Raw genomic sequence first — 27,988 nt, forward strand, 5'->3', positions numbered from 1 at the left:
AACAATATTTATATTTTATATAATTATAAAAAATATCAAAAATTATAATATTATAATAAATATGAAAATTATAATTAGAAAGTTATAGTTTTACATTTTTAATATTATAGAAAATATTTTTATTTTAAAATTTTATAATATTATTTAAAATATAATAGATATATTTTAGTATTTTTATAATTCCAATTTAAAATTTTTACTTTTATTTTTATTTTTGTATTTACATGGTTTTTGAAAAAAAATGAAAAAAAATTATCCTCCCGCAACCGCAAACGCTAGCTGGAACCAGCTTTTGATTTTAAGAGGTTCGGAGCGGTTTGAAGCGATTTGTAGCGGTTTGTATGATTGTTTCGAAACGCTGTCAACCGCTAGCAACTGCAAAAGCTGCGTTTGCGGGTGGTAGCGGGAAAACCAGTCATGCCCTTAGTCTGTAGAATTTTTTGATTTAGCTTTAAGGGATGTAGCTTTAAAATTTCCTACAGCTAAAAAGATGAAACTTTAGAAAATAAGATTTTTACAACCATTTTTTGTATATTTTTGCTGTAACTTTAGTTTTTTGGTTGTACCTTTAAAAACCAAGATAAAACATGATTGATAATATTTAAGGTTGTAGATGAAAATTAAAGGTAAAGTCACTTCCTACGGCTCAACCAATCACCTCCAAATCTAAAAAAAAGTTTTGCGTTAACATTTTTTGAAAAAGAAAGTAAATTTAATTGGTTAATATATAAGACTTTCGACTAAATTTTGGCAGTGCATAGCACCAAAGCAACAACCCCAATATCTGATTCTAATTATTCAAACGAGATATAAAATGTCAAATACGTTTTCCATGTGAGAAGGGATCCAGTAATAAATCAAGAACCATTGATGAACACCAAACCATAAGCAAAGTTGTAAAGAGCCCAAACTAGAATAATAAAATAAAATAAAATAAAAGAGGGTAAATTAAAAAGTCTGGTACGGGACCCACATGAGCCCAGAACGATGAAGGACCCTGTCGTTTCAAGTCGTTTTTAAAAAGGAGAAGACGTTCAGGTTTGCAACAGAAGCTCGCTTCACCTGCATACTTCTCTCTCTCTCTGGTGTGTGTGATTGAGTGGTGAAACGACTGAGGGAGACGCCGTTTTGGACATCTCCGAGAACGAAGGAGAGAGATGTCAGGTCTCGAGGATATCAAGAACGAAACTGTTGATCTGGTATGGTTCCGTTTCCTAATTTTCTCTTTTAATCGATTGTTTTGTGATTGATCATGCACTCAAAGTGTTCGACGATTTGCTTGACTGAGAGAATAGGACGATTTTCTCTCTTTCGATGATTTCGTTGTCTGATGATTCTTATTCTTGAATAGGATGCTAATTTTTTTTCTTTTTAATTTTGGGAAGTTTTCGAAACGATTTTCCCCTGATTTTCAGATGATTTTAGTTGCTATTTTCAAGGATTTTCAATAAATATTTTTTGTTTTGATAAAGATAAAAACTTGAGAATTTTTAGGGAAACTGATCATAAAAGACATGAACTTTATTCGAGATATAAAGTGAAAAACTAAACTTTATTCGAGATTTAATTAGACCCTAAAACAAAGCACAGTTGTTACTGTTCATCAAGAAAAAAGTTGATCCACGCAAAACTATACACATGTGAAGACACTGATCTTTGAAAAAAAAACAGATAAGAAAGAAAAACAGAGCGTCTTTTAGTGGTGAAGCTAAGCTACGTCGCAATAAAGTCTTTTCATGTATTAATTAAAAGGTTTATTTTATTTTGCTTGTGAAAGACTCTTTATTTATTTATTTATTTTTTATTTATACCTTTTCTGAAAACCAGCTCCTTAAATATTATATTTTCCACCCATAAAAATACAAATAGTTAAAGTTTTTATAATTTTGGTTCTCGAGAGTTTTAGAAGTTTAGAAAAATGAAATTTTGGTTCTCTAAGAAATTTAGAAATTTTAGAATTTTATGTACCCGTTTTAGCTTCTTTGACTTTTAGCAAAACGTTATTCAAACGAACCTACTTTGAATTGCCTCGTAGACTGTAAAAATCAATTCGTTTCTTGAGTTTAGTTGTCGGTGGTTTGATGACTGAAATACCCTTAACCGGACCTTGGCTTTCACGCCGGAAAGTAGCCACCTTTCGTGGAGGGAATCACGAGTCGCGTGTGTGACACGTCTCTAAACACGTGTATTGTTAGTATTAGTAGTCGGCGTGGTGGTGGTCCCCTGCTTCCTCCACTGCCAGATTCCTTTTAACTTCCATTGTCAGTAACTTGAGTCAACGTCACTTCTTGAGATTTGTATGAAACTATTAAAGTTTTGACTTTTTTTTACCCTTTTATGTTTTGTTTGAAGATGTTACACCAATCCTTTATATGATTAATTACTGATTGAAACTTGGTTGGATTTTCAGGAGAAAATTCCGATCGAGGAAGTTTTCCAGCAGCTAAAATGTACAAGGGAAGGGTTGACGACGCAGGAAGGGGAGGACAGGATTCAGATTTTTGGCCCCAACAAGCTCGAAGAGAAGAAGGTTTGAGTTTGACTTAAGCATTAGCTGTCTTCTGATATTAGAAAGCTTTTGGTTTTGTAGGGAACTAACGAGGTTAAATCTATTCATTGAAAATAAACAGGAAAGCAAAATTCTCAAGTTTCTGGGGTTCATGTGGAATCCGCTTTCATGGGTTATGGAAGCTGCGGCCATCATGGCCATTGCTTTGGCCAATGGTGATGGCAGACCTCCGGATTGGCAAGATTTTGTTGGTATCATCTGTCTGCTTGTTATCAACTCCACAATCAGTTTCATTGAAGAAAACAATGCCGGAAATGCTGCAGCTGCTCTCATGGCTGGTCTTGCTCCTAAAACCAAGGTAATGTGTTGCACAATGCCGTGCCTTTGTTATTGTACATGACGAGCTTTAACCTGTCTGTTTGTTTTCTTTTGTTGGATGTTTCTGTTTCCCAGGTGCTTAGGGATGGAAAATGGAGTGAACAAGAGGCTGCTATTCTTGTCCCAGGTGATATTGTTAGCATTAAACTTGGAGACATTATCCCAGCCGATGCCCGTCTTCTCGAAGGTGATCCTTTAAAGGTTGATCAGTCTGCTCTAACTGGAGAGTCCCTTCCTGTGACAAAGCACCCGGGTCAAGAAGTTTTCTCTGGTTCAACTTGTAAACAAGGAGAAATCGAAGCTGTTGTTATAGCTACAGGAGTTCACACCTTCTTTGGTAAAGCTGCTCACCTTGTAGACAGCACTAACCAAGTTGGGCACTTCCAGAAAGTTCTTACATCCATTGGAAACTTCTGCATCTGTTCAATTGCTATTGGTATCGTGATTGAAATAATCGTCATGTACCCTATTCAGAGGAGGAAGTACAGAGATGGTATTGACAACCTGTTGGTCCTCTTGATCGGTGGTATCCCCATTGCTATGCCAACGGTCTTGTCCGTGACTATGGCTATCGGGTCTCACAGGTTGTCTCAGCAGGGTGCCATCACCAAACGTATGACTGCCATAGAAGAAATGGCAGGAATGGATGTCCTGTGCAGTGACAAAACAGGGACACTAACCCTCAATAAATTGAGTGTGGATAAGAACTTGGTTGAAGTTTTCTGCAAGGGCGTAGAGAAAGACCAAGTCCTATTATTTGCGGCCATGGCTTCTAGGATTGAGAACCAGGATGCTATTGATGCAGCCATGGTTGGAATGCTTGCGGATCCAAAAGAGGTATAGTTTGAATTACTTCTGTAGTTTAGGATCCAAACAATTTCTTATGTTCCACTTGGATTTTCGTAGGCACGAGCTGGAATCAGGGAGGTTCACTTCCTTCCATTCAACCCTGTGGACAAGAGAACGGCTTTGACTTACATCGATTCGGATGGTAACTGGCACAGAGTCAGCAAAGGTGCTCCTGAGCAGGTAATGAATCTTCAACTTTCCTCTGAAAATGTTAGTTTCTTCCTTCATTCTGTCTACTAATTCGATTTTCCCACAGATCCTCGACCTAGCCAATGCCAGGCCTGACCTTAGGAAGAAGGTTTTCGGTTGTATGGACAAGTACGCGGAGCGCGGTCTTAGGTCACTGGCAGTTGCTCGTCAGGTACTTATTTACCATTGATCTTATGCCTTCAGACTTCTTTTGCCTTTTTGGCATGGAAACAAATGTTCAGCTGTTTGTTCTTATTCCTTTTTAGGTGGTCCCCGAGAAAACAAAAGAAAGTCCAGGTGCACCATGGGAATTTGTTGGCTTGTTGCCTCTCTTTGACCCTCCAAGACACGACAGTGCTGAAACCATTCGTAGGGCTCTGAATCTTGGTGTTAACGTTAAGATGATCACCGGTAACTATACTTATTCATCATCTTCTATTTCTTGAAATCCATGGCTATGTAGATGTTTTCCCCTGACATGCGCTTTAACTACGTTGCAAGGTGATCAACTTGCTATTGGTAAGGAAACCGGTCGCAGGCTTGGAATGGGAACCAACATGTATCCGTCTGCCGCTCTTCTCGGTACTGACAAGGACTCGAACATTGCGTCCATTCCTGTTGAGGAGTTGATCGAGAAGGCTGATGGGTTTGCTGGCGTCTTTCCAGGTTATAACTTGCTTTCGATTTTAAACCTCATCATATGTTCGTTAAAAAAAGTCTTGTTAAGCTTCTTATGTTTCTTATTGCAGAACACAAATATGAGATTGTGAAAAAGCTGCAAGAGAGGAAACACATTGTTGGAATGACTGGTGATGGTGTCAACGATGCTCCTGCTTTGAAGAAAGCTGACATTGGTATTGCTGTGGCCGATGCAACAGATGCTGCTCGAGGTGCTTCAGATATTGTTCTTACCGAACCTGGATTGAGTGTTATCATCAGTGCAGTGCTCACTAGTAGAGCTATCTTCCAGAGAATGAAGAACTATACCGTGAGCATTTTCTTAATTATGTTCTTATAATATGCCCACGACTTGCGTTCCTTGGCAGAAACTAATAACTTCCTTTTTTCGTGATTATTACAGATTTATGCAGTCTCAATCACAATCCGTATTGTGGTAAGTAGACACCCCATATATCTATCTCTTGTGTAGCATGAGTTTTATTTTGTGTACTGATCATATTGCGTTACACTTTGCAGTTTGGTTTCATGCTTATTGCTCTGATATGGGAATTTGACTTCTCAGCTTTCATGGTTCTGATTATTGCCATCCTTAATGACGGTGAGCAAATGGCTTTAGTTTACTATATAGCCTCCTAATACTTTATATGCAGGATCTTATGTATATGTTTCTATCTTGTAGGTACTATCATGACAATTTCAAAGGACAGAGTTAAGCCATCTCCTACGCCTGATAGCTGGAAGCTCAGAGAAATTTTCGCCACTGGAATTGTGTTGGGAGGTTACCAAGCTGTTATGAGTGTGATTTTCTTCTGGGCCATTCACAAGACTGACTTTTTCTCGGTAATCATCATCACCATCTCTCTTTTGTTTCTTTATTGGTAAAGGCGCTTCAGGTACTAATATAGATAAATATTGCCTATGAAACTAAACTTCACTCTTTGATTTGCAGGACAAATTTGGTGTGAGGTCAATCAGGGACAACAACGATGAGCTAATGGGTGCTGTATACCTACAAGTTAGTATCATCAGTCAAGCGCTTATCTTCGTCACGAGGTCAAGGAGCTGGTCGTTCGTTGAACGTCCTGGGGCGCTTCTGATGATTGCCTTCGTCATTGCACAGCTTGTAAGAACAATCAAACACTCATCTTTTCAGGAATTCTATCTGGTACACTTTGAAGAAAAGAAATCCATTGAATGAATTCCATCTGACTCTTCTTCCCAAACGCAGGTTGCGACTTTGATTGCAGTGTATGCGGACTGGACATTTGCAAAGGTGAAGGGTATCGGTTGGGGATGGGCTGGTGTGATTTGGATTTACAGTATTGTAACATACTTCCCGCAAGACCTTTTGAAGTTTGCCATTCGATACATTTTGAGTGGAAAGGCTTGGACCAGCATGTTTGACAACAGGGTACACACAAATAACTCTCTCTCTTCTCTCTCTCTTTCATCGCTTTTTACATCCTGATGGTAAATCTTATGCTAATTGCTTCTGCTGTTACTTTTAAACAGACTGCTTTCACGACCAAGAAAGATTACGGTATTGGAGAAAGAGAAGCTCAATGGGCACAAGCTCAGAGGACACTGCACGGTCTGCAGCCAAAAGAAGAAGTTAACATCTTCCCAGAGAAAGGAGGCTACAGAGAGCTGTCTGAGATTGCTGAGCAAGCCAAGAGAAGAGCCGAAATAGCCAGGTAAGCACTTTGATTAATCGATCTCAATGGAAGAAACTGGAGTTTGCTTGATTCTAATTAGTGAATGCTTTTGTTGTGACAGGCTTAGGGAGCTTCACACACTGAAGGGACATGTGGAATCAGTCGCAAAGCTAAAGGGCTTGGACATTGATACAGCAGGACATCACTACACCGTGTAGTTATAGTTGCAGTTGCACAACACAGACTGTACCAAAACCAACCCATCATGACTCTCTTTTTTTATTTCTTCTTCTTCTTCACAAGTCTCTCTTTTTAAGATCGTAGTAGAGGGAAGAGAACTCTTTGTGTATTGTCATAACTCTTCCAAATAACTCTTTTCATTCTTAGTCATTGTTCTTAAACTTTTACGTCGAGCTTTGCAAAATTTGCCTTTGAAGAAACAAGGCTCTCTCGCCTTGGTGTTTTGGCACTTTGGCTACACCTTTTTTCTAATGGCCTAATGTGAGCTTATTAATTGTTACTACTTTCTCCGTTTCTCTTATATATTTGATCTTCATACCTAATATTTGAACAATGTTAATTAATTTAATCCTATAATAAAAACATTGATCCTGTATATATTTGCTTGTGTACAAAGATCAAAGACGTCTATCATGTGAGAAGTGAGATACATTGAGATCGTAGTGGGGTTTAGGAAAATTCAAGAGTGACTCAATACACGTGCAAAGATATTGATGATGACTTCAAATCATACCACTTGCTCTTTGTAATCTGATAGGAACCTCCATTGTGTCATTATTTCTCGAATGTATTTCACTTTCTCTAAGCCTTGGAGTGTCATTTGTATTCTTTAATTAATTATAACAAGAAAATAATAAAATATAGTCATCAATAAGTGGAAGTATTCCAGACAAATTCTTATACTGTGTCAATTATTATGATGTATATAAATATGAAACAAAAATTATTATATAGTTCACAAATGAAAAGGAAGTTAAAATCTCAATGTATACAGAAATATCCAGGAGTAGGTGTTCGGATACCCATTCGGGTTTGGTTCGGATCTATTCGAGTTTCGGGTTTTCGGTGTCAAAGATTTCAGTCCCATTTGGATATTTCTAAATTTCAGTTTGGGTTCGGTCCGGATCGGATTCGAATAACCCATTTAAATGATTTTTAAAATTTTAAATTCATTATATACTTTAAATTTTTCAAAATCTATAAATAAAATACTATATTACATATAAATAACATATGTCAAAATACCTAAACTTAACATATATGGTTTGGTTTTAATATTTTGATAGAGAATCAATAGATATTTAAAATATTTTTGGTGTTTTGAATATATTTGAGCTATTTTAGATATTTATATATATATTTAAGTATTTTAGACAACTTAAAAGTATCTTTTATATTTTGGATGTTTTTAATATACATTAATCAATATATATATATATATATTTAGATATATAAATCTATTAAGAATTCATTCGGGTATCCGAAATACTTCGGTTCGGGTCGGGTTCGGTTTCGGTTCTCTGAATACCAAAATTTTGAACTCGTTCGGATATTTAATCAATTTCTGTTCGGGGTTTGGTACTACTTTTTCGGTTCGGGTTCGGTTCGGTTCTTTGGATTCGGTTTTTCTCCCCAGCTCTAGAAATATCGAAAAGTCAGTCGCTGTTACATAATCAATTTTTTGTTTATTTTGTATCTCTAAGATATAAACTACAATAAAGTTATATAAACTTTCTTGAGGAAATGGAAAGAAGACAAAACAAAGGATTTGGGTTACACATGCGTTTTTTTGGATATATCACAAACAACAACAACTTTCACATCAACAATGTGTAAACATATGATGATATGAACAAATAAACATATAACTTCTCATTGACCACACTTTCACACTTTATTCACTTATTCAACTTAGTTACATCATATAGTTAAGCATAATAATATGTATATCCCAAGCGAGCTTCTAAATTTCATTTTTATCAAAACTGAACTTTCAATATGTCAAAAAGGAGATGTAAACTAAAACCCCATTATAATAAGAAGAAAAAAAAGTTATATGTTCTTTCCTTGAGAAACAAATTTAAGGGCAAAAAAAAATTATCTTTAAAAAACGTATGTAAAATTTTGAAATACAAAATGTTATCCGTAATCATAAGTTGAATAAGAGAAAACACCATTATAATCATATGTTCATTTTCTTTGGAGTTGAGCTATTATCTAACTTTCTTTGTTTAACGTAAAGGACATGCATATGAAACATTTAATTATATAATAATCAAGAAATGTTATCTTGAACAAGTGATTTTAGAACAATCATCTGCAACTCAAGACATACAATGTAGCTTCCGACCTCACTCAATATCTCCTCCATATTCATCTCTTCTCCTCCTGGCACAAGCTTTTGCAATTCCTTCAGTTTCTTCTTTATCTCTGCTCCTTCTTTGCCGTCTTGTTTACAGCTAGATGTTTCTAGAATCTTGGAAGAGTAACTAGGATCTTCATGAGGGGAAGATAATAGCTTGTGTTGCAAGAAACGGCTCCACGCGAATTCTTGAGCAGACAAAGCCAAAGCCATGTCTACTTCATGTTTCACGGTTTGCTCGAAACTTTTGCTGTTGATTTGCGAAGAGGGTTTGTTCATGTTGATCTTCTTGAGAGCTGGAACCAAGTGACTCACGTATCTTTTCGCAAAGACTGCCTTCGGGTTCTTCTTTTCTTGGACAGAAAAAACTCGTTTTCTCTTGTTCATAATTTGCCTCTCCATATGAGCATTTGTTTGCTTCATAGGAAGTCTGCAAAAGAAATACCTATATATATAGCAATCTCAGAATATGGAGAGAGCAAGAGAGAGGGAGAGATCCTACGATTGTGTATAATGATATGGTTTGATGTTATGCAGTAACGGGTATGTATATAGGTAAAGCTCATGTGATGTTCAACACAATCACACTTTATGAAGTTAATTCTTTAAATATAAATGACTTAATATCTGTAAGAATGATACGACTAAGTAAAATAAATATATAAAAGAAAATTTCAATAAGATTTAATTTATGTCGGCAAGTAATCTAGTTACGAGTGCTATTCTCATATGATTTGTGAAACCTTTGAGTTAAATCATGTTATGAATTAGACGCCTTTGTTCTTTAGACACTATTGTAAAAGTTTTAACAGAAAACATTATTTAGGTTAATAACCAAGTTTGGACACAATATACAAAGATGTTTTAGTAACTTAATTTTTGTGACCAATTTTACCATACCTTTAAGACAATCTCTTAAGTAGTTCAAGGATGGTAATCAAAATTAATAATAAGATTACAATTGTATTTACTAAAGAGAAGGTAATTAGGTTAAACTAACAACAATAATAATCGGTTTAGGATCTTATAAATTAACTGAGAGATGATTCAGTTAGAGGATGAAAAGAAAAGAAAGTTAATAATGGGAGAAGGAAGAAAAACACACACATGGAGTCACATGGAAGAGCTCTAAATTTGGATGCATCATACCTACCCTAAAAGAGAGGTGGCTTGAATTCCCTCTTTACCATGTGACTCCATTGCCAGAATATGAAGACATCAACACTCAAAACCCCACCTCCTATTAATACATTCACATGTCCCTCTTTCTCTCTCTTTCTGTACAAACACACACATCCACACATACTTGTATAGTTGTATGTTGTCTGAGTCTTTGAATGTATGCATGTGTGCATGTGTTTGTGTGTCCTTGATTTTACCATTTGTTCTCTCTTTGTCCCTTCCCTCTAGTTTAATTACTCCCCTTGATAATTCTTTTTGGCTTGTACTTGTGAAGAGGACCTTGGAATTATCAATTTCACTACCCACATCTTTTCAATTTCTTGCAGTTTAAAAGACAAGAACGACGATTTAACTTAGTTCAAATTACTGAATACTGGTTTTACAAATTATGCTGATAGATACAATTTTTGTTTTGTTTGGCAATACACATGGTTCATCAGATTCGGGAGGGTCATGGGATTGTACACGTTAGGGTTAAACATATTTCTCAATTTTCTAGTTTTGGATACGATGCAGTTAATACTTAATACTCAATACCTAGATTTCTTGGAAAAGGTGTAACTCTATCCGTACATTCTTCTAAGCAATTACGCACATTCAAATATGATTTGTAACCAATATAATAGGATATAATAAAAGTTCAACACTGTTTTATTGGTTTGAATGATGAGAAATCGACCGACGCTGTCAGAAAATCTGTGATAGTAAATGGCATGTTATGATTTGCTGATTTTATACTCGTTTCACAATTTATTACGGGAAAATATTTTTGAATAGAAATTTTTTGGAAAAGGGGACCCAAAAGATATGGTTTTGGGTTATAGAGGAGCATGTGGACTGAAATACAAGTGCATTGTTTTTTTTTTTGAACACCCAAGTGCATTGTTTGTATTCTTAATTTGGATGCATTTCCACTAATGCCACCACGTGCAGAACACTTTACAACTTTGATTCCCACCTTCATTTATTTCATCTGTGTAACATATTATTCATAATTTGTAAAAAACATATGTATTTGAGATTTTGTTTTTGAAAAAGTAGTCTAATCATGATATGTTTATGGATAACTTGTTCTGATAAAGTGTAACCTTCTCATAGTTATTAATCACAAATTGATGTAGGAAAATGTTACATTCAACTTGTTGGACCGCTTCTATTTACAATTCTTTTTTACAACTTTTAAGTAGTTTCTAAAAGCTTATCCTTTTCTATCCATTAGAAATTCCACCTTATTTTAGAGTACCAGTTAAGTTCATTGGTGTTTGCAACAGATGTGGAAGCTTGGTGCAAGAGCCAACAAATTCGTAAGATATCATTCACCATAGAAATTGTGGAGAAGCCTCCGCCCCTCCGGTCAGAAGATATAATGCAGAGAAATTTTCTATTACCTTGTCCAAGAAAGCCCCGAGCTGTGAAAGATGATTTGCAAATCAAAAAAGAAGGGGGAGGGGAAAGTAGTTACGCTTTGGAAGAAGAAAAAAGATATTTTTGCATCAATAGCTGATATGATAAAGAAAAAGTGTAGGGATTTGTCAAAGAAGTTCTTATCCTCAGCCGATAAGATCGTAATGCTGACAGATGCACCGTTGTGTTCGGATTTTGAGAGTAGCACAGTAATAGATTTAATTGAAGGCTGGATAGACCTGAAACCGCGCTCATGTTTACCACCATTTGGGATTATTGCAGGACAACTTGCCCCATGGATCTTATGGTCCTTATGGATTGCACGCAACAACCTGGTCTTCGAATATAAAATCTTCACTTCGGAAGATGCTCTGTTGAAAGCCATTTTAGCGGCAACAAAATGGAAAAATGGCCAACACAAATACACCTCAGAGTATGAAAGAAAAAACTCTGAAATTTTTGGTTAATAATTAAAAAAAAAAATTGATTAAAAACCCAAGTGAATCCTTGGCGATAATGGTGCCTTAACATGATGGGAACTAGTCTAAATTGGTAAAATCATGTTTAAGACTCCATGTCCTTAAGAGATTGGATGGGCTTAGCTACATGAAATACATACCACTACGTCAAGATAACATGAGTTTGATTTTGAACTGGCGCTTATACGTAGTCATTATATGCTTAACTTACTTAACACACTCATCTGGCCACGCTTCTATGTCTATTGGGCTTTACATGGTAACTTCTAAAAGAATAATATGAACAAAGTGGAAAAAATGAACAGAAACAAAATAGTAGGAATTAATGTTTGTTTCTTATGGTCTAAAAATATTTTTTTTTTTATGAATAGAGTCAAATTTAAGGAATGAATTATTTGTTTTTACTATTTCTACTCATTCTTTTTTTTGGTCAAATCTATTTCTACTCATTCTTTACGTTACCATTTAGACACAAAGATTGAATGCACCTAATTTTCTATAAAAAAAATAGTATATTAAGATAAGTAATATTTTTTAATAAATTCTTAGCTATTTTGTGTATTTTTATTCGTATAAATCTCATATATCTTCATCTATTTTTCGTGTTTTTCATAATTTTGATATTGTGGATGTTTTCGATCTCCCAAACATTTATCATCTACCACATGATTGTTTTTTCTCTTATCACATTAGCTTTTCTCTGGCTGTCCATAAAGATACAAAGAATTGCCTAATCAATGGAATATTCTAAAAAAACAATCTATACTATACTAAAAGCAAGATATCCTCAATGGAAAGGATGCCACCTAAGATTAAAAATTCGGACCAATTAGAAGTTGTTTTTCTGCCATGTCATTTAAGTAGACTTATAATGGGTTTTGTTTAAATAATAATTCAGCCCAGCCCCACTCTTTTTAAAAACTCTTTTACGGCTTAGCTTTGAGAGTCATAACTCTTCCACTTCTCTCTTTTCCGATCTATGAGTTTTAGCTTTACTTTGATCTCTTCTGATCAATCAATGATTTGCATTCCTAATTGTCGTCTTCAAAACTGTAACTTCTATATGACGATTCACTTTTCACGTAATCCTCCACTATATATACGATGCTCCAGATTTACACGGCTGCGATATATATTCATCACTCTTCACCACATATACCTCTATATGAGTGACTCTTAAAAGTCCCTAAACCCATCAACGCAACAATCTCTCCCACCGTCTTTTTCCGATGACCTGGTCCCCATATCCTCCCAGAACCGGATGCTAATTGGTCTTCAACTAATCTTCATCGACGAGAAGATATTCAATTTCGATTCCTTGAGCTTAAACCTGTATTAATTGTTTGATCTAAGGTTTGCACTTTTAATTGTTATTATTGTGCAGTGTTTGGGTTGCAAGAAGACCACCTGGTTACGCTTTTCTTGATTTTGAAGACTCAAGGGACGACCGCGACGCCATCCGTGACTTAGATGGTAGCAAATAAGAATCTTTTTAAAATTAACAGAGTGAAGCTAATGTGTTATTGTGTGGGTTTAAGAGTTTGATATTTTTGTTTATGTCAGGCAAGAATGGATGGAGAGTAGAGCAGTCTCATAACCGTGGCGGTGGTGAAGGCCATGGTGGTGGTCGTGGAGGAGGTGATGGTGGTCGTGGCAGTGTTTCGGTTGCAAGAAGACCACCTGGTTATGCTTTTCTTGATTTAGAAGACTCAAGGGACGCCCGCGACGCCATCCGTGACTTAGATGGTAGCAAATAAGAATCTTTTTAAAATTATCACAGTGAAGCTGATGTGTTATTGTGTGGGTCTAAGAGTTTGATATTTTTGTTTTTGTCAGGCAAGAATGGATGGAGAGTAGAGCAGTCTCATAACCGTGGCGGTGGTCGTGGAGGAGGTGATGGTGGTCGTGGCCGTGGTGGTTCTGATTTGAAGTGCTATGAGTGTGGCGAGTCTGGTCACTTTGCATGTGAATGCCGCTCCTGTGGTGGTGGTGGCGGCTTTAGGAGGGGTCGAAGTCCTTCTCCTCGTGGTCGCAGCCGTAGCCGAAGTCCTCCAAGATACAGAAAGAGCCCAACCTATGGAGGGCACAGGTTCTTTGTTATTTGACATATATATATATATATATATATATTTTAGCGAAAAAAGAACTAGGTGTTCTTAGAAATAAATAATCTGTCAGATAAGTTATTTTCTGATGAACGATCACCTTTGTGTGGTCAATTAAGAAACAAAATGAAAAGGGGAAGGGTGGGCATTCAAAAAATTGAAGTTGGGACCAATACCACCTAAAATGAGTTCTGCATCACTCCAAATACGTAAGAACAATACTAGGGAAAAAAACAAAGAAAAGATTAAACTACATTTTTTCCGTAACAGAATATTAAACTACATTTCCAGTATTAGTTAGAGTGTCAGTCATATTAGTTATTTTTGGATTCCGAATTGAAATATATCTTATAGCTACACAACATCTGTTAAATGGGACAAAGATTATAATTTCATGTTACAGTTACATATACAGTAGAATTTCTATAAATTAATACTCGATAAACTAATAAACACGATAAATTAATTAAAAAATTCAATTCCGAGTTGGCCATATTCAAAAAACGACACAAATCGATAAAATAATAAAATAATAATTTTTTTTATAAAATCTAATGTAAATATATAATTCTATTATAGTCATAAATTAATAATTCATATATATAGTGTTTATATAACTACAAACAAATCATTCTATTATTTGTTTTATATTCACAGTGATGTTCTATTTTATTTTTCTTAATAGTTCAATATATTTTGATAATATTTGGTAAAATTATATCTAAAACTACATTTAAATTATATGAAACATATCGTACACACCAAATAGTATAACAAAATAAAATAAGTGTAATTTTTCAAAATTTAATTAATATATGTATGACATAATCAACTATTTCTCTTATTTTATATAAAAATATTGAGAATTTGTACTCCCTACACACAACATTTACCCTATTTACACTCCATACCTTATTTCCCCCCCCCCCCAATTTTCCCCCCCCATCATTACCGTTTTCCCCCCATTCTATGGTATCCCACTTTGTTTAGTATATTGAGCTAATTTGGTCAAAAATATATTCTAAAAATAGAAAAATTCTAAAAAATTTTTTTTTGTCAATTAATAACTCTGTAAATCAATAAATTCCATATTCCCAATATTATTAATTTATAGAGTTTTTACTGCATATTTATTTTAAAATAATAAATAAAACTTTTAAAATTAGATTTTGACAGTTACGTTCAATGTTTGATTTTTTATATAATTTTTTGGTTCTAATTGTATATGTCTGGGTGTTTATGAAATTATATTCGGTTTTCGATCAGTTATTTCAATTTATGTTTGATTAATAAAATTGACAACCGGTTAATACATGAAATTTATTTTATTCCAAATAACTTCAGTTTTTGAAAATTTCTGGTTATTTAGAATAAATATACCGGTCGGATAAAATACAAGGTAATCACTGTTTCCATATAGGAATATGGGTCTACATTCCCCATATTTATTGCTTAGTCGTGTTAATATTAGGCCTGAGACTTTTATCCGAGATCCGGATTCGATTCGAGATTGGATCCGGATCCGATCCGAAAATCCGGATATCCGGAAGGGCCGAATCCGGATACGGATAATAAAATGTTGGATCTGTCAAAGCCGGATCCGGATCCGGATATTTTAATTTTTTAGTCCAGATATCTGGATCTGTAAGTTTTATTTATAACTATTTCAAAAATAGTAATATCTATATATAAAAATTAATTGTATTTAATATATTTCATTTTTATAATAGTATATGTAAATTTTATGTAAATAATATTATACATAGAAATAATTAAAGACATTATATATTTTTTATTTTTAAATTATTGTTAATATTTTATATATACTAATATTATTTTTTATTTATTTTAAGGATCCAAATCCGGATCCGGATCCTTATCCGGCGGATCCATAATTTAACTATCCTTATCCGGATCCGGGATTCTCGGATATCCGGGTGTCGGATATCCTTCTAAAAATTGTACTATCCGGCGGATATCCGATCAGTCCCAGACGGATTCAAAATTGAAAATCTGTTTTGTAATAACACAATGTGTTAAATGGATAAATATTAAAATTTCATATTTTATTTTCAAATCAAACAAAAACATAAAAAATAAATAATAAATAATCAGAAAACAGGTTAAATAGATATGTAAACATTTACAAAATTTAATAAAATATTAAAATAAAACAATTAACATATTAAGTCAAAAAATCAAAATCAAAATTTTAAAGAAAAATATATAATCCGCGCGTAGCGCGGAAACGGACCTAGTTATCGTAGTTGTTTGATGATCTCGTTCAACTATACGTGTCTTGGTTCATGTATAATCAACACTTGGTCGCCTGGTGAAATCGTACATGAACCACCATTAGCTGAGCAGGACGTATGGGAAAAATATGTCTTCTCGAATGTTATATATATTGGCTCAACATGTCTGAGATTGGTTACATGATTTAAAAGAAGATGATGAGTTTCTCGATTCTGTTTCCATGGAGTTTCCTGTACTGAACTGTACGACCTCCATAAGCAGCGTACGTCTAGTTCAAATGCCGTAACAGCTTCATCCTATAGCACTAAAATCTCTTTCATATGATTTTTAATCCTTTTTTTTAATGAATGTAAGATTGTATTAGATCCAACAACGTGTTTATAACTGAGTGTTACATTTTGTTTAGAGTTTTCAAGCTCTCAGACTTTTGAACTTAGAAAGAAAATTCTCCTTTAGCTTCTTATGCTGTGTATTCGAGCCATCGTAGCAAGCTTCCTGATGATTCTTCTCTCCTCTTCCTACTTATTGATAGAAGACGGTCCTCCTCACATCGATCAATCCTCTTTAACAGTGTGTCCACAGATATTTGATTTTCTCCATGCCTTCTCTGGTTACTGCTCTTGCCAGGTATGATACATAGTAGTTATGAAAGCATATCTAGCTTTGTCTTATCAATATGTCACACAAAAGCTTGATCAATTCCTCCTAGTCTCGCGTGAACTGCCTTCCCAGCAAGGCACTGACCAGTTTTACTGTGTATAGCTCTTGTGCTTTGTCTCCGTATTTGAGAATCTTTCTCCACATCCAAGAACCCCTGTTTGCACTATCCTTAACAGTTCTGTTAGCTTCGGGTTTATTATGGACTTCCAATTTAAAATCAATTGGTAGTGAGTGGATTGGCCCTAACCCTTTATATAGTAGTAGATTAATTCTTATATTTATAATGTGGGATGTTTCTCATCAATACCCTCCCTCACGCTCAGACATCTAGGTTTGAAGCGTAGAAAATGTGGGAATAACATCCACAGAGGACCCAACATCGGTATAGTAGTAGTAAATTAGGTCAAAGGATCTTATCGCTTTGATACCATGTTAGATTCGGGTTTATTATGGGATTCCAACTTAAAATTAATTGGTAGTGAGTGGATTGGCCCTAACCCTTTATATAGTAGTAGATTAATTCTTATATTTCCGATGTGGGATGTTTCTCATCAATAAGTCCAGAAGTTTTCCTTCAAGTGGGTTTGTGTAATCTATTTTACCCCCAAAGTGTTTGGGAACACAGGATTCTCCATATCTGCTTAAGGCAGCTGACTTGAACCTGGTCCTGGAAAGAGAAAAGCCGAACAAAGCCTATTCAGCTCTTTGATGCATTCATTTGGCAATCTGTATGCTTTGATCCAGAAGTTAATAGTGCTAAGGATTATCGAGTTAACCAAGCCTCCCCGCGTAGGATAAGAATCTTGTTATCCATGATCTGAATTTTGTTCGAATTCTTTCCACCAAAGGCTGATAATCATGTACAGTGCTGTCATTCTTTTGGTGAGAAGGGGAAGTCCGAGGTAATTGACTGGAAGATCTCTGGTAGCAAATGGGAAAGACGATGTTATCTCTGTCTGGATGGCCTGATTTATTCCTGCAAGGTATTGAGTTGATTTCTCTATATTTATGTGGAGACCAGATATCTCTTCAAATGTGTTAAAATGTCAATAACCTCTTCCACCAAGCTTTTCTTTCTTTCCACAAAAATCATGAGATTAATCTTCTTGCACTTTGGGGATATCCAATTCTTTTCTCTAGAGCTGCTTTATCTATCAGCTTCGATACGACATTCATGCAGATGAAAAATAGGTAAGGAGACAGGGAGCATCCCTCCTCTCTCAGACTCTCACTTCTGAAATAACCCGGCTAGCTTACTATTCACTTAGACATAGAAGGAGGCTCTTGTTATACATAGACGAATCCAGTGTATGAAACTCTGCGGACAGTTTAGAGAAGAAGACAGGATATTCAGAAGAAAAATCTATTGTACATAATTGAAAGCCTTTGCAATGTCTATTTTCATAGCTCCTCGTGGTGACAATAAACTCCTTATGATAATATTTAATAACTTCAGTGGCTAACAACACATTTTCCATCAAAAGGCGCGTTTGAAAGCCGTTTGGTTTTGTGAAATAAACTGCGGACTTATTTAAGCCTAGATATTTGTATTAATCTTTGAAATTACTTTATACAGTACATTGTAAACGGAGATTAGTCGGAAGTCTTTCATCTCGACTTGATTGTCCTTCTTCGGTATGAGAGCTAGAATCGTTCAAACCCTTAGGAAGAAATCCTTTTACACAATAAAAAGATTTCACTGCTGCGACTATATCCTTCCATAGTACTGCCCATGATACTTTGAACAATTCACTGGTGTATCCATCTGACCTTGGTGACTTATTGTTTGGCATGGTGAACAGGGTTCTCTCAATCACTGTTTCTGTTACTTCTTCAATAAGCTGTGCTTTTTCAAACTCAGAGAACCGGAAGACAAGGATCTCCTGAAGGTATTCAACTGGCATACCTTTTTATTCTTGAGGCTTCTTTGTGAGGAACTCATGGAAGAACTTTTCAGCTTCAACTTTAATATCCTCCTGATCCTTTAGCATCTCTTCATAACCGTTCTTTATTTCTCGGATTTTCTCGAATCATGTTATGGATCTTCCTCGCCTGGATAGTTTTGTATAAAAATAGGATGTTCCTATCCCCCACGTCAAGCCAATGCAATTTGGCTTGCTGTTTTAATCTTCCTACAAAGAGAAATGTAATAAAAAGAAGTTCACCAGACAGAATCTTTACCAAGCCAAACCAGTATTATGGTACAGAGCAACTGTTCTTAACGTGCATATCTGTCCAATTTGCAATTTTTCTTCTTTTAAATATTTTTACTTGCATAAACTAAACCATTTTTATCAAAGATAGACACACGGTTGCCTTAGTCGTCAGTGGAGAAAAAGGAGATTTTTTGTCTGTTCTTGCCGGTGATTTTTGTAGCACAGGGGCCGAAAAATCTCTTCTAATATTTTCTTCTTCTTCTTTGTTTCTAGCATTATGGTTTCATTTCGATTGTTTTTATTAATTTGTTGGGGATATTTTTTTCATTTCTACCGATTTGTAACCGGAGACACATTCAATTTACTCTAATCTTTGTTGTAATGGTTATAGCAGGTTGATTCACGGGTTTTAGAAAAAACCTTTTTAAAAGAACCTTTTCAGGAACGTATCTAACCAAAGAAAAAGATTTATCTTTATCTCTAGTGGTAAATGGGTTGCAGCTGTAACTTCCACCACTTGGATTCAACTCACGGTGGGATGGACTATTTACAATGCTTTGGTTCCCGGCAAATAGGTAAAAACACCTTTTTTATTTAGCAAAAAAAAAATTTATCTTTATCTGGAAAATTTTTTTGGTGTATGTTATGAATGACTGCAGCCCGTTAATCTGTTATGATGTGGAAAAATAATTCCATTGTTAAAAACCGCGGAATAAGATCATTCTATTCTTCTAATAAATGTATTGGTAAAATCCAAAACATATACGATGTAGCTTAACACCAGCGCAATTGCGCAGGATGAATGTTATATATAAAACTAATTTTTATCTATTATTTATTTTTATTCATTTACGTATTATGTATATAATTAAATTAGAGTAAAGACATAAATCAAAAACAATACATCTTGTTTATTTATAATATTTGTGGGTATATAAATCAGAACAATTATTTTATTTATTTTATATGGTATATAACTAAATTTCAGTGACATATACATAGATATATAATAGATTTTAATATAAATATTTATTATTTAGAATTCATACTTATATGATAAACACAAAATTTCTAATGTGCGATTTTTTGAATGCAAATTTCAAAATTAAAATATTAATGTTTCAATACTTTTTCAATACAAATTTTGAAATTATCATCTTTAAGTATTAATATATAATATGAATATCTAGTAAATGAGACTTCATATCCATATGATTTATGATCATTTATATTTTGTTATTATCAGAAAAAGTTAAACCATTGATCACAAAATTTTAGTGTGAGACGTTTAACGTTTTTAGTAATTTATAGTCATTTTAAAATTCAAAATATAACATATATGAAAAAAATATTTTTTATTATATAATTAGTGTTGTTGTTTAATATATTTTAATAATATAGAATTAAACATAAAAGAGCTAAGATACAAAAATTATTATCAAAGATTTATTATTCATAACCATTGATTGTCATATATACGTTAATCATATTAGGTAATTCCACTTTTATTTAAGGAAAGAGCGAGAATATTCTTTCGTACACTATTTATCAATTTAATAGTTAGTTTAATAAAACATATAATATAAGTTAAGATGGACCAACCTATTTCTCTAAAAATTCTGAATTCCATTTTTATAGTGATACGTGGCTACAAAACAATGTTGTAATGTTTCTTAATTAATATGTAAGGGATTTCATCATTAATTTCTATCAAAGTCGTTTTTGTCAGAGCATAATTTAACGATTTCGATGTGTTTCTTAAAGAGTTGTTTTAACTTTTTTGATGTGATATATCATATCTACTTTTCTGTTGTTGTTTTTGATAGATTATATTGAATAAAAGAAGTTTTATACGGAAAATGATTGTTTTTCTAAACATCAAGACCTATATACTTTATTAGGCTGACTTCAGAAAAAACCTTAATCGGTAGAATAGAAAACCTCGTGCTCAAAACTTTTTTTGCAAAATGATGGTTACAAATATTAAAAGTACATAATGTCAAAAAGAAAAGAAATTACTAAACAAAGAACATGTGTGAATAAATTTATCAATTTCCAAAATTAAATTTCACCATTCCTTTCTTCTTTAATTAACTTGAACATTTGAGAGCAGATGATTCGTAATTCACGCCGATATACTAAACTACACCCACCAATTATGAATCTCCCTAAATATGAAATTAGTCACTTTCCCCCAAAATTGTAGTCTGCCTAAATTTTCTCATTGCCTCTTCCCTCAAATAGCCTAAAAATCTAGTCAGTTTATATCTATATATTTGTAAATCAAATCACCATCCTCATCAATCTCACAATAACAACAACAAAATGTCTAAAACATCAATCCTTTTACCTTTTCTTCTCCTAATCATATTTGTCTCTACATCTCAAGCAAATCGTCAACTCTGGGATGGTGGTTTACTCGGATCCAAATCCGGGGTTAATGGGATTCCTGGGCTTCAAGGAAATGTAAATTGGATGAATCCAACACATACATGCACAATGCAAGGACCTTGTCGCGGTAAGAAGCTCACGTGTCCCGCAGCGTGCTACAAATCATCCAACGTTAACAAGGAAGGTTATAAAAGCAGCAGCAAGAGCGGAGGATGTACATTTGACTGTACTAATAAGTGTACCGCCTCTTGTTAATTTGGACATATATATTATATGTTCTTCCTATGCTTTATTATCTTATAATCTATATATAATCTATATATATATATATATATATATTAAAACGGCATTTGTATTGGAGAGTTTGTTTCTCTTTTGTATGGATACATTTTGATTAGTAGTGTTATATCACTCTATGTACATAATATATATACTTATGACATATAATATTTTGCGTTTCTCAAGTTGTATGAGAGATTCTGTAAGTGTTAAACTATGGCTTGATTCAGAAGTAAAAAGCTGAACAAGGTGATTTATCACTTTAATTCAGAGGATTTCCATTTCATAATATAGTCTATGTATTCAAAGATGAATAAAACATATATCCTGACACGGCTCTTTACTTTGAACTAGATGTTTTGCCCGCACATGCGGGCTTAATCGTTTTACAAATATATATTAGTTTATATTTTATTAATTCAAAAATCAGCATGATAACTTATTATTTATGTTTTCAAAAACATTAAATCAAACATCAAATTATAAATATATATATATATATATATGACATAAATTTAAATAAAATATATATGTTTATTATTGTGTTGAAATTTTAAAAGAAAACATTCACATATTAAAAATATTTTAGTAAATATATTTATACAAATTTAGTTGATTAATATTTAATTATAAATTGTTCATTTGTTATTTTTTAACTTTTATAATTGAAAAAATAAATTTTAAGATAACAACACAATATATAAGAATTATCTTATGTAAAAACAAATTACTATTTTTAATAAAAATTCGTTTTTAATTATATTTATAACTGAAAAATATGTTTTAAGATAACAACACAATGTAAAAATTATCTTTTTGAAAAAATAATAATATTATAAATAAAAATTCGTTTTTGATTATATAGTTAATTATAGATAAATTCATTAAGGGTAGTATAGATATTAACCGCTCTAACTTTTAACGTGAGAGCTCCGTTGCTAAAATTTACTTCGCAAATAATAGTATAGATTATAAAATATTCAAATATGCCATTCATCAGATTATAAGCATACTACTAGATTTGATATGTGCTTCAAAAGGGCAGATTTTTTAGATTATAAATAAATTTTGATATGAATTAGTATTTTGGAACTGTTGTGCATTATTGTGTTACAAATTCAGATTATATCGAAGAAGTGAATTTTTTAAATAAAAATATATAAGTTATGAATTAGTTTATTTGAGATTGTGTATTTACACTGTTATGTATTTCTCTCCTAAACATGGATATTTTATCCGGACCCAAAAAACAATCTGAAACCGATCCGAAATCCAGGTTCTCTTCGGGGTTGGGTCAAGGGAAAAGTACCTATTGTGTATTTTGGACATGCGGGTCTTTGTTCGAGTACGAATCCTATCCGAGATTCGATTGGGTAACCAAAGTACCCAAAATGTTTTGTGTTATTAAGTATATTTGGATCTTTTGAATATATTTTTGGTATAACTGATATTTTGAAGTTATGGGTTCAGGATTATAGTTTTGGGTTTCGAGTAAAATTTCAAGATCTAAAAAATATATTTTGGGTATGTGTATAAAATTTTAGGTATTTTTTGTTTTCTTGGGTCAGGGTAAATATTTGTATTTTTGCATATTTGAATATTTTTGGGTAATTTTTGGATTTTCAGATATTTTTTGGTGTTTTTAGCATATTTCAGGTACTTCGAATCTTTTCGGGTCTTGAATCCCTGAACTGATTTGTTACGTACCCAAAAGTCCAGGTATTTGAATTATGAACTCGGATCCACACGGACCTGAAAGAAACCTACCCGAATCTAAACCAAAAATGATCAGATACCTAGTTAGGTCGAAAATTCTAGGATCTGTACGTAAAACCCGGAGCGAAAATGAACCAGTCCGTACTTGATCTGAAAACCCATATGCCGAAGCCAACTCTCTTTCATTATATTTTGTATGCGTTTTATAAGAGTTGCATTGGTTGAGTTGGTGAAATTTAAGATTTGCTTAACATATATTTGGCTAATTTAATAATATAAAATAATATAAATTTATATGATTTTTAATATTTTTAAACTTATATTAAATAATAAAATTTTAGTTAACGTAATATATATAATTTTTTAACAGAGTTTTCTAAAGTGTTTTTTTTTATCAATTTTGATTTTGTAAATATTTGATATCTAAATATTGTAGGTCTATTATTGAGTATATGATTATTATTTTTTGAAAATGGGTTTTCATTTTGAGCACATGATTCATAAAAGCTATCTTATTTCTGAAAGATCTCACATTAAATAAAAGTTTTTGTAAGGTTAAGATGAAAAAAATCAAAATAAACGTTTTGAAAAGATCTTGATTAAAGATTTAACATATCTCAAATTTTTGAGTCAAATGATATACCCATACTTTTGTTTAACAAAACCGACAGGAATACGTGGACTTGAAATATTTTAACAGAATAAAAAAGTTATGTATGATTGCAGCTGATATTTTTTTGGTTTGAAGTATTTTGTAGTGTGGTTATGTGTGGATTTAAGTGAAAGAATTGATCAAAATATAAATTCTGAAATAATTGTTTCCTTTTATAATTATTATATTTGTGAATAAATATGTTGAAGAACAAATTGATAATTCCTAGAGACATATATTTGTTAAGTTTCTAGATTGCATTGTAATCTCTAATCCAAAATTTTCTTAAATTTTGAAGGGAAAACTGTTTTTTTAGAGTAAAAAAATGGTAAGTATGTTCCTTTAGACTAATCTATACTACTAATCCATGCTTCCGTGTAAGTCGTCTAGAAAAAAATCAAAATTTATGTTTTATTTTTCAATTGCAACACTAACCTGAGACGACTTCTAGATATAACAAAAATATTTTGACAACTTACATTGAAATCGTCTAGATATAACTAACCTGAGACTACTTACATACTCATCTATGTTATAGACTATTCAATTTTATTATATTTTAATTTATATCACTTAAAACTGTTTATAATTACATGATTTTAATTTTTCACTTGTCAAAATATTTTTTTTAAAAATTATAGATTATTTTTAAGATCAAGTATACCAGAAGACTTACATGGACGTCATCTAGACGATGTACAATATCTCAGAAGCCTCATAAGACTTTACGGGGCTATATTTGTAAAAATGAGTTCTGTTTTTTGTTTGGTCACAAGGGACTGACTGTAATTTCACAAGACTTTTGGGTTATTTTGCACTTGATTCAAGTTTGGATATACTTTTGCAATTAAAGTCAAGTTTTGAGTCATATTTGGAAAATTTCCCAAATTATTATCATTTTTCATAAATACCTTAAGTTTGTTATTAAATGACAAAATTAACCCTCCCAAAACATTTATAAATGTATAAGAATTATTTATAAAGGTTTATAAACTAAACTTCACCACCTAAATATTAAATCCAAACAATAATCTTAAACACTAAGCTCAAAATGTTAAGATATCTTTTATTGAGTTTATTTTTAAAAATGGTATCCAATTTACTGTATTTCAAGCACTTTTTCAAATAAAATTTTTATTACAAAATTATTTCGCAAGTACAAAATGTTATAGTTTCTTTTTTAAAAAAATAAGTTTTGTTGTTTTTAATAGTATCCAAAATTTTCTTCTCTGTCATGTAGGTTCATTTTAATTTAATTTACATATAAATTTCAAATTTTAGAAATAGAACATAAAATTATTTAAAATAGTATTTTTACATAATACTAATGCTTACAAAATATTTTTTCTTACAAAATACAAAAAAATGTAAAATAGTATTGTTACATTATAACGTTATATAAATTATAATATTTTAGTATAGAAAGAAAAACCCTCACGGATGTATGGGACAAGATCTATTAATTAGTTAAAAATGCATTAATAACCAAAATTTAAAATATTTTTTTAAGATGTGTGAAAATTCTAAAACTTATATTTTTGGAACATGGGAAATATAAAATAGATAATCACAGAAAATTATGAATTTATAACTAAAAATTAATATGTTTTATTAATATGTGTGAAAATTATAAAACAATCATTATTTTAAAATAGAGGGTATGTTAATTTGATTATAAATGCATTATTTTTTTGTAACTTAGGTATTTTTACAAATTTAGCCAATAAAATTTTAATAAATACAATTATTTTTTTCAAAGTTTACAGTTCACCATTATTACCTAATAAAAGTATATCGTAAATGTAAAAAAAAAATACTTTTTAAAACATTTTTTTCTAAAATATAGTTTGTTTTTAAACTGAGAGAGTATACATTTAAAAGATTTTGTAGATGTGTCACGGTTATAGTTTTGTGCAACATGGAAGTAGTATGCACTATGCAGCTCTAGTGATATGGATAGCGTAAAAAACAGTTGAAAAAGTTATTAAACCCAATAAGTAGCATTAGCATAATCCATTATCACCAATTACCAAGTTGACTAAAATTAAAGATTCTCCCCAAATTTTTTTTGAAGTTTTCCTTGATTTACTCATTACCTCTTCCATTTAAATTGCCTTTTAATATATTTTTTTTTGCTAAATTAGCCTTTTAATATTCTTCATTGAATCAGTTTCAAATATTAACTTTAACGTCCGGCCTCTCTTATATATAACTATATTTAAAAGGATATTTCAGTAAAGATTTCTTGTTTTCAGAAATTTGTGATTTTTTTTTTTTTGTAAAAATGGTTGAAGGAATATTGTCTAAGGCATTTTGGGTTGCTTGTGCCACGGTATTTGCAGCTGCAACGGTGGTTTACGGGCAACAAGTGCCATATTACTTCATCTTCGGAGATTCAACTTTTGATAGTGGCAACAATAATAACTTGCAATCTAAGGCAAAAGTTAACTATTCACCTTACGGTATAGACTTTCCCGGAGGCCCGACCGGCCGGTTTACCAATGGCCGCACTATCGCAGATGTTATCGGTTAGTCTATATATGGTCTCAGGTTGAGTAACTTTACATTAATGATCTTCGATATATTATTTCAGAATTTAGATGAAAGACATGAACAAATGAAACAAGGGGAAATTTTACTTTTACACTTTGTTTGATACCATAATTCAACTTTACCATCACTCTAGAAACATTTTCATAAATACCTAAATCATTAATGGCCAAATGACTAAACTAACCTTTTTCAATTTATCTCTGATTTTTCCAATCTCGTCTTCTTCGTCAAGCTTCGGTGCCATCTTCATCGAGTCTCGCCGTCGCCGTATTCAAGAGGCGGCGCTGCTGCTCCTTCCTCCTGAACAGTGTTCTCTCTCCTCTTATCTCTCAGCTCCGATGAATCCTCCCTCCAGCTCCCGCGATGACGCGTCTTCAGCAAATCCCGATGGTGTCCTTCCTGCTTTCTTCTTCTGCACCGACGACTCAGACAGCTCAGCTCAACCATGGCGTTCACCTAAGTTTGAAGAATCCCTCAGTTGCACGTGGTAATTCTCTTGGTTTGATGTCTCCAGACCCTCCCGAACCACCAGATCCGCCGGATTTGGGATCTGTCATGGTGGAATCAAATCTTGTGACAGTCTCCTTTGAGTATGATCTTTCATCTTCTATGTATGGCCTTGATTTGCTTTAGGTTACGATGGGGATGGACTTGAGGGTTGTTCCGGCAGAGGAGTGGTGGGAAGAATGAGGGAGAGATTCTAGCCTCGATGGTGAAAGTGACCTAGGCCTTATGGTTACGGATTTTCTCGAGATGGGAGGTGGTGGAAGCGGTGGTGACCTAGGCCTTATGGTTACGGATTTTCCGGATCCTTCTTACCTTTCCGATAAGATTCAGGTACCTTAGGGTGATTTGGTTGGTTTTATTGGTGTTAGTATACGAATTGGGATCGTTTAGTTGATGAGGTTCCTTATGATCATGTTGAAGGGTAGAGGATAGCAAGGAAATGGTAGATTGGATAATATTTTGTAGTGCTTGGACATATGGTTTAGTATGATGCCTTTAGCTTGCTATAGATTGTTGGTTCTTGATTATTGAAGGAAATATCCAAATATATGCCTTATGATGCTGATTATAATGTTTTCCTTGCCATTTCAGAATAAACGTACAGCAAAGAACATCATTGATTTTGTCATCTGTACATAGTTGCTAATCACATTCCAATGGATAGCACTTGCCTAGAGAATTGTTTCCAGTGTGCTCTCTTCTGATGCTTATAATGTTCTTGCAACTTCACACCCCTTTGTGGCTGAGGATTTCCTCACAATTTCAAGGCTCATCAAAATGGTGTATGATCACCTTTGTAGCCAAGTTTCTTGCTGCTCTTTATGCCTTTATTACTGCAGCATGTTCGGGTAGCAGTTCACCGAGTGTCTCCTCTGATTCCCGTGGCTTCATCTCACCAATTAGCATTTTGTGATGTTTCAATTTTAAGTTGCTTAAGTGTTTTGTTTGCCTTTATCTGTGTTTATGTTATCTGCTTAGCCTTTGATGCAACAGTTTCCTTTTGT

General features: G+C 33.1%; 3 protein-coding genes and 2 long non-coding RNA genes across 6 annotated transcripts; 4 read left to right on the plus strand and 1 right to left on the minus strand.

The window, feature by feature from the left end:
- The first annotated feature begins 846 nt into the window (after positions 1–846).
- On the plus strand, positions 847–6,784 carry LOC106441664 (ATPase 1, plasma membrane-type). Its single transcript, XM_013883455.3, has 16 exons — positions 847–1,199; positions 2,411–2,530; positions 2,631–2,867; positions 2,963–3,724; positions 3,794–3,916; positions 3,993–4,097; positions 4,192–4,336; positions 4,427–4,591; positions 4,675–4,913; positions 5,007–5,039; positions 5,123–5,204; positions 5,286–5,446; positions 5,556–5,729; positions 5,835–6,017; positions 6,119–6,300; positions 6,383–6,784. Exons 1-16 carry the CDS (start codon positions 1,158–1,160, stop codon positions 6,477–6,479), a joined length of 2,850 nt encoding a protein of 949 aa, XP_013738909.2. The 5' UTR covers positions 847–1,157; the 3' UTR covers positions 6,480–6,784.
- A 1,744-nt stretch (positions 6,785–8,528) lies between these two features.
- Positions 8,529–9,474, minus strand: LOC106374646 (transcription factor bHLH146). Its single transcript, XM_013814629.3, has one exon. It carries the CDS (start codon positions 9,065–9,067, stop codon positions 8,558–8,560), a length of 510 nt encoding a protein of 169 aa, XP_013670083.2. The 5' UTR covers positions 9,068–9,474; the 3' UTR covers positions 8,529–8,557.
- A 3,066-nt stretch (positions 9,475–12,540) lies between these two features.
- LOC125577792 lies at positions 12,541–14,631 on the plus strand. The gene is made up of 3 exons (XR_007316174.1): positions 12,541–13,182; positions 13,273–13,455; positions 13,546–14,631. It is a non-coding gene; the product is annotated as an uncharacterized LOC125577792 (long non-coding RNA).
- Positions 14,632–21,163: 6,532 nt separating this feature from the next.
- On the plus strand, positions 21,164–21,811 carry LOC106374635. Its single transcript, XM_013814624.3, has one exon. It carries the CDS (start codon positions 21,212–21,214, stop codon positions 21,530–21,532), a length of 321 nt encoding a protein of 106 aa, XP_013670078.1. The 5' UTR covers positions 21,164–21,211; the 3' UTR covers positions 21,533–21,811.
- Positions 21,812–22,443: 632 nt separating this feature from the next.
- On the plus strand, positions 22,444–27,916 carry LOC125575725. Of its 2 annotated transcripts, none has more exons than XR_007316176.1 (3): positions 22,444–26,452; positions 26,710–27,314; positions 27,576–27,916. It is a non-coding gene; the product is annotated as an uncharacterized LOC125575725 (long non-coding RNA). The 2 variants fall into 2 exon arrangements; XR_007316175.1 differs by having other exon boundaries at positions 22,451–26,964; positions 27,111–27,314; positions 27,576–27,885.
- The last annotated feature ends 72 nt before the right edge of the window (positions 27,917–27,988 follow it).

This window comes from Brassica napus, chromosome A9 (genome assembly GCF_020379485.1).
Source record: "Brassica napus cultivar Da-Ae chromosome A9, Da-Ae, whole genome shotgun sequence".
NCBI lineage: Eukaryota > Viridiplantae > Streptophyta > Magnoliopsida > Brassicales > Brassicaceae > Brassica > Brassica napus.